This window comes from Bombus vosnesenskii, unplaced genomic scaffold, assembly GCF_011952255.1.
Source record: "Bombus vosnesenskii isolate JDL3184/JDL3185 unplaced genomic scaffold, Bvos_JDL3184-5_v1.1 scf7180000014105, whole genome shotgun sequence".
Lineage (NCBI taxonomy): Eukaryota > Metazoa > Arthropoda > Insecta > Hymenoptera > Apidae > Bombus > Bombus vosnesenskii.
The window spans coordinates 3,351,303-3,358,876 of record NW_022883371.1 but is presented as its reverse complement, the minus strand read 5'-3'; the positions used below and the strand labels follow the sequence as shown (position 1 = coordinate 3,358,876).

The 7,574-nt window shown below is 31.0% G+C and overlaps 2 protein-coding genes across 6 annotated transcripts in view; both read left to right on the top strand.

Moving 5' to 3' along the window:
- Positions 1-23: 23 nt before the first annotated feature.
- LOC117239509 (phosphatase and actin regulator 4B) overlaps positions 24-7,574 on the top strand; it is a 392,276-nt gene continuing 384,725 nt past the window's right edge. For both annotated transcript variants that reach the window (XM_033505127.1, XM_033505126.1), the window contains exon 1: positions 24-208. In XM_033505127.1, coding sequence (XP_033361018.1) covers positions 91-208 — 118 coding nt within the window. In that variant the 5' untranslated portion in view covers positions 24-90. The remainder of the gene's footprint in view (positions 209-7,574) is intronic.
- LOC117239513 (F-box only protein 7-like) lies at positions 1,824-7,358 on the top strand. 4 transcript variants are annotated; one of them, XR_004494469.1, is made up of 6 exons: positions 1,825-2,138; positions 2,217-2,477; positions 2,549-2,815; positions 3,306-3,390; positions 4,132-4,267; positions 4,508-7,358. XR_004494469.1 is itself a non-coding variant. In XM_033505140.1 (5 exons), the coding sequence occupies exons 1-5, from the start codon at positions 1,957-1,959 to the stop codon at positions 4,201-4,203; spliced, it is 867 nt and encodes a 288-aa protein (XP_033361031.1). In that variant the 5' UTR covers positions 1,824-1,956; the 3' UTR covers positions 4,204-4,350. The 4 variants fall into 4 exon arrangements, 2 of the variants coding, with proteins under 2 accessions (XP_033361031.1, XP_033361032.1); XM_033505140.1 differs by lacking the exon at positions 4,508-7,358 and having other exon boundaries at positions 1,824-2,138; positions 4,132-4,350; XR_004494470.1 differs by lacking the exon at positions 3,306-3,390 and having other exon boundaries at positions 1,826-2,138.

Sequence of the window (7,574 nt, the reverse complement as noted above, 5' to 3'; positions counted from 1 at the left end):
AAGCGTGTGTGGAAGTTTCGAAAAAGGATTCGGATTCGAATGCAGCGAGGTAACTAGCCGTCGTGCGGATAAACGCGAGTTAACCTGAAAATGGCCGAATCGTGCGAGTCGGTGGTGTCAAGTGTAGTGACTAGTGTTGTGTCCCATGGGCAGACGAAAGTGGCTGAAACACCGAGCCAGGAGGACGCTGAGATATCCGGTTCTCCCGGTATGTTAGCCCTGCTAAAATAACCCGTAGCAGTTTGAGAGCTATTTTATTCAAACGCGACTGTCGAGCGCGGCCATGCAACAAGTGGTACGGAGCGCTCTCGCATGCCGAACAGGAGCGTACAGGGATATTTATGGGCCCGTCTGGGCCTGTTCGCTATCCCGGTATTTTCTAACTAACATGTCGTCGTCGATCACGTGACTCATCGTTCACCTATACGACTTAATTTTCGCGCGTACTAAGTGTCAAAAATGTCGGCGAATCACCGATGACATTTATCACAAACTGGTACCCGTAAAAGATTTTGTTAAAAAATTTGACGCGTTACTTTTAAAATGACGATTTCCCGATGACGATTGATTGCAACATTGCATTTTTAATCTTATCAGTCCTTTCTCTTACCGATAATAAATTGATATATCTGTGCTTTTTTATTTGATTTATATCTGATAGGATTTTCTGTTTGATCAGTTTGCGAGCATTAGGTTTCAAATATTATATTTATGCATGAGTTTTATTGAAAATCGTAATGACTGAGAGATTTAACATTACGTTACTGGCGGAAGGATTATTGCTAGACAGACAGATGGATAAGACATCGTGAAACAACTTTCTGAATCGGAGTAATTAGTTGTATGATTGAAATTGATCGTAAACGCACAAATCTGGTTTATCTCAAGCAGTACGCAAGTTTAAATTTAATCTATGTACACGTATAACTGGCAATGCGTGTAATTGATTTTGTTCACCGTTAGCGACGAGTTCGTTGAGACATTCCCATGAAAAAAACACAACGAGTTCCTATACCGGTTTTATTTTATTTATTTTATCTTCGTTTGACTGGCTTCGAATTTTTAATTTTCGTGGTGGCGCTGTTAAACAAGAGAGCTGTTAACGCGCTGTTTATCGAAAGCATCGCAGAAATCTATAATTTCTGCAGTTAATTTCGTTAATTTTGTTTTAAATATCGAAAAATTGATTTAAGAAATACAATTGTAAATGGGTACAGTAATTTAATCATTAAGAAAGTGACATGACAAATTCTTTTATCGACGAAAAAATGACACACTCATAAGTTATCCGCGATAAGCTGTAAACCATATAGGTATTAGATACGCGGGACTTCCTGCACATTATCTGTCTACATCACTCAAACTGGTTGCACTCCTGTAACGTGACAAAACATTAACCATAAGTTGTCATTTCTGTTACCATATACCGATATGTTCTGACATCTGTAAAATTGCTGTATTGCGCGACTGCGTATGTTAATTTATACGTAATTACAAATTAAACTGCATTAGAACGTATAGTATATACAAATAAATTGCTATTCATTAAATGTATGATATTTTTTTGTCTTTTCGATTTTGATCTGTTACAATCTCTATGTTTTCTTAGAGAGGTCGCCACAAAATATAAAAAATCTAGCTATTCTATAATCGGACCGTTTGAAATACACAAATATAATCATAAAATTAATATATTCCAACATAAATATCTGACTCTGTAATATTCATTTAGAAAATGGATATTTTTAATAAATATAGAAATAAATATTGAATAAACATTTATTTCATAAAATTGAAACAGATGGCGCGGTAGGATCTTTTAGTATGAAATGATGGCGTTAGTGGCGCAACCATGTAGTAACCTAACTTACTATAAACAAAACATTACAAGTGCAGTGATAGACATTGTACCATAACTTGTGTGTTGAGAGGTTAAAATTATATTAGGAAAATATAATGTTGAAATCAATTTTAGCAGAAGAATGTACTCGTACCAAATTAGCACCATCGTTAGAAAAAGTATTAAACGATTTAGACAGAGAATCCACGCATCACGATTATATTGTTGCTTTAATAATAGTATTGTTAGCAGAGGCTGGCTTTTATTTGTCATCGTCATATAGTGACCGGCCACAATGGTACGCATTATCATCGATAGCGTGTATTTTTTAGTCATCAATTGTATTATTGTGTGTTATAAAATGCATCTGTCACAGTCCAAAACTACTCTATATACCAAAAAGTTGGAAATCGCGAGACACGGGAATATATGAAATGTATTTTCAACTAGAAAGTGTTCCTGATGTAGAATGCAAACTAGTTGTAGTCCCTCTGGGAGACACATTGATTTTGAATTTTTTTCCCCTTATGGATGGTAAAACGACTTACAGTATAAGTGTACAGACTCTGAAGTATGTTAATCCTTACTCGAGTGATCTTTGTGGACGGTACATGAATCTTAAAGCAATATCTCACAGGTATAATAAATTTATAGCTATGTTGATTATTTAAAAAGGATTATATTTGTTCTTATTAAATTGTTTAATAGGTTTAAGGATCAATTGTCTACACCAGTGCGTAAAGATCTATTTATCAAAGCTGGTGTAATGGGTCCTAGTCTTCAAACTATTCCAATTGAGTTGAAATTCAGAATTTTAAGACTGCTAGATGCCTATAGTGTAACAAAGATGGCACAGTGTTGTAGAGAATTCCGTGATATATGCTCAGAATCACAATTATGGAAGGATTTACTATATAGGGATTTTCCAGGATGTTACCGTACAGTATCAAATGGCAAAGACTGCTATCGTTTTAGGTACAAAAACAAAAAACTACTTAAACGGTTAAACCTTTAACTATTTAAAAGAGCAAGGGAAAAAGCACAAGTCATGCATGACAACGGCAATGTTTTAAAATGATGTAATAAATATTTTTAATTTATTATACTTTGTATTTTGTAAAATATGTTTGTAAAAAATTCATGATGTTATAAACACAGTTGTGAAAAACATGTGTGAAAAAAAATAAATTATAAATTAAAAAGTCCTGTAATACTAAGGTTATTTATAAATACTAGGACGTTTAACATTAATTTATTATAATTATTGAATTATATAGCAGGTATATGTGATATTTCCAAATGCTTATGTTTATTTGTTCAACCTCGTTTCTATATAATAATTTGATAATACTTGAACTTTTACTTATGTATAGCATTCACATGTATTTAAAGATTATAACTTCACGGTTTGATTATCTTGGATGCATCGTTGCACAGATATGAGTTTTATAAGCGCAATTTATAGATTATCACTGAACTGTTGTTCCAAGGAACTAATTCCCGAAACATATCGGAAAAACTATGTTGCTGGCCGTAATTACCGCAAGAAGGTTTTATTTCAATTTTCGATAAAGTATAATTTGAACTAATCAATCAATCACAACACAAATAGTCCTAGTACCATTAACTAACTATAGGATAGACCTGGCATTATATAGAATTTCGTGTCTAGCTATAAAAAACGCAAGAAGATTTTCTATGAGAATTGTTTCACTTAACAGGAGAAAGTTAATATAATATCTAAATATTTTGAAAAATTGAAATCATCCATCGTGATTAGGAAATTTCAACATCAAAGTAATCTTTTAAAATGGAAGTACATATTTTTATTGTTATAAATTTTTATTCTAAGCAAGCAAATGAGCAGTGTGATATAATTTCCAGCATGAGTATATTTCTAATGACATAATGTATACAAGCATGCAATCCTACTATTAGAAATAAAAATTTGCCGAATGGTAATCGTTTATTTACATTAAGGATTAGATCGATAGATGGCGAAAATCTGTATTTAAAATTTGTTTCTTTAATTACATATTGCATATGCCTATCATATAAGTAGTTAAGACTAAAATGCACGCCTTCCAGGGCATTCCACGTCAAGTTCACTTGTTAACGAGTAACTGTAGTACAGACTAAATTAACTAAGATATTTATGGGAATTTTTTGCGATCTACACTGAATTACAGAGAGCGTAGTTCTTAGTTTCATATCGTGTTCTAAAGATTAATTTGTTGATATAAAAACATGATTGTAAAGATTAATCTTTGGAAAACAATGTTAATTACCAGGTCTCACCACGAGGAGGTGACTACGCATACGAGACCCACCCTGGACCCCTAATCCCATTGATTGGAAATTGAATATCTTGAAAAAGCTTGTGGCATTTACACAAGCTTGAGTTTAGTATGATATCTACTGATATACGTGAGCATAAAGATTGTTCTTAAAATGTATTGCACAAATTCAGACTCTCTAAAATATATATCCTATATACATAGATATATGTATATAATATGTATATATACGTAATATTATATCACATTATTAACTACAATTTAATATATAGTTTATTAAAGAGAGTAGACTAGAATATATATATGAAAATTCTTAAGAACACTTGTATTATATTTGAATTTCAAATAATTTTATTCTTTATGTTCTCAGGAACACGGAATACTACAGCTTACAGTAGTCGATTGAAATCCACTAATTGTAAGAAAAATAAGTGAGAAGCATGCATACGAAGGTAGATTATTGTGACGTAAACTATTGAAAAATATTAATTATCAAGACCTACCCTGCACGAGTGTGATGACACTCGCTGCAATGAATGGCTTTTCAGTTTAAAATTGAGGTCGCATTTCAGTTCAGATTATCATATTTGAATCTTTAACCAATCACCGAAGAAACCAAACCATGCGACTCACCGTCGTAGAATTGGAAATTAGTTGCAACAAATTCTTTGCTCAAGTCTATGAACGTTGTTTCTTTTCTTCTCAAATCCTTCCATCGGTTTTATAATGGACACGCTTTGGTGGCAGAAAGAAACAGAACAGAAAATAAATTATTAAAATATTAAATAGTGTTTTGAAATGTTATAGAAACAGAATAATTATTTCATTGTTATAAGGAATTTATTAAAATTGTTAAATAATGTTTGAAGGTAGTGAATAATTAAATTAATGATTTTATGTTGTTATAAACAGATCTTTAAAATTGTTAAGTAATGTTTGAAAATATTATTGAAATAAAATAATTTATTGACAATGTTAAATAATATTTAGGAATGTTATAGAAATGAATCCGTGATTTCATTGCTATAAATAAAGTATTAGAAATGTTAGATATCGCCCAGCTTACGATAATATAAGTTTCCGTGTGGTCGATGTGTACGCTGCGAAGGTTCAGGTAGTAGTAACGATCTCCCGCTGTAGTATCACTCAAAGTCATCGTGAATGTTTGGAGAAAGGGCAAAACTTTCGATACGTCGAAATCTGATTTTCCTATTATAGCAATAAATAATTTTTAGATTATTACTACACATTTATACTTTCGGCGATTTATTGTAATAATTAACATTATAATTTACATGTTTATTGCAAGTTACAACTACATTTAAAGTTTCATGTCATTAGTTTTTCACCTGTAATTATATTAATATTATATTAAATGCTAGTTTATAATGGAAATAATTATGTTATAAGAATGAAGTTGACCAGTTATCGTCAATCATGCATGGCCACGGTAAATGTACATATGGGTGGGGCAGATAAAAATATTACAAGTTGTTTTCTTCGAAGCCATTGCAGATATCAACTTGACATTTTTTGGTGTTAAATAGTACAGAGGGGTTAACACTAGGCTGTAAGATATTCTGCGGGTGAGTCTTTTGGAAATGAAAGGGATGTTACCCCATTCTTTTTTAATAGGGTGACATTAATTTATCGATATTCGGACAGATGTTATCAAATCTAACAACTTTTACCGAAGGGGTTTTTTTTACTTTACATAGTTAAAGAGTTTTAGCGTAAAATACCTTACGTAAGGAGAGTTTCGTGACGATGTGGAAAGATATCAAAAGAAATATATTATGCTTTGAAAACACGCATCTATTCTTGTGATAATAGCTTTGCCAATATTTGACAACATTATTGGAATTATAGATTTACATGCGGTCTGAATTCATCTTTGAATATCTTTTTTCATAGTTAGTGTCGTTGCAATCACTTTTTCCTTTACATAGCTCAATAAAAAATAATCAACTGACGTTAAATTAGGTGACCTATTTAAGAAATAATTTTCAAAGCAGAATAAATTTTTTTTAATGTTTTCCGACACCTTCGTGGAACTTTCCTTGCATAAGATATTTTCTTGCATAAGATAAAAAGAAATGGGAATAGTACATATTTCTGCCTTAAGAAAGTCACCCTCACAATATCTTACACTGTGAGATGCTAGCCTCTGTACCATTTAAGTTCGAAAACTTCAAAGTTTAAAAACCTCAAGTTGATATCTGTAATGGTTTCGGGGAAAATAGCCTATACTTAACACTTTATCTGGTCCACACTGTATAAAAATTCTACTTGGTATGAAATAAAAATTACAATACTACATCTTCCAAGGAGGAAAGTAATGATATATTATTTAAATTTTAGACTTTTAGATTTTTCAGAGTGTTATTATAAGCTTCGAATTTTTATTATTTACCATAATACTTTATACTAATTTATAAAGTTTTTAACTTATTTAAGCGTATACCGTCGTCCAACAATTATGTAGTAAATATGTATATGAATCTACTATGTTTACACGAATATAATTCTGCTTTATGTCATATAAGACTACGTTAAAGCATTACTTTACTTTAATTATTAATTTAAGTTATCTTCTTATTTTGATTTATTTAACAAGATTGGAACATTATATCTATTACTGACTCTAATTGTAAGCAAAAAAAAAAAAAAAAACAAAAAAGATAGGTAAATACAATACGTTATAAGCATGGTAGCTTCTATTCAAAATTATCTTTTTATCAACCGCTCTCCATTCAGTTTGTATAACGATGAACAGAAATGCTATAGGCATACAGCATTCTTTATTTTGCAATTACGAAATGTCCTGTTCTATAGTGTATTTGTAGTTTCATACAAGAATTAGGTTTTGATTCAAACCATTACTATACTTAATTGATAATGTCGTGTGCGACACGAAAATGATAAGAAATCAGGTGATCCTGAAACGTGAAGTACAAAAAAGCATTGTCAGATTTATTCTCATCTGTACTAATACACGTGTAGTTCACTTATAAGTTAATAACTGAAATCTAGTCTAGATTCCAGATCACCTGGAAACCTCGACGAGAATTTTGAATGGTCTAGACTACATTGTAGAACGCGTGAAATCGGTAATCTCTGACAGATACTTTATCGATGATACACAAAGAAGTGTTAATCAAATAAAATTATGTATATAGAAGATTTTTCTTAAATAAATATTTTTGAAGATCCAGTATAAACATGTGCAAAATTCTTGTCTTCATACGCCTCTAATCTTTACTCTCAAATATTTATATAAAATTTTCAAACATTTGTTTCAAATAGAATTAATTATATTTTTTTAAATATTCTTTAATTATTCTTGATTTTATAGCATTATTCCTTTAATTACATCCTTACTGTCATTTGAATTAAATTTTTTCCAATTAATTATAGAAATTTATAATGTTCGTAAA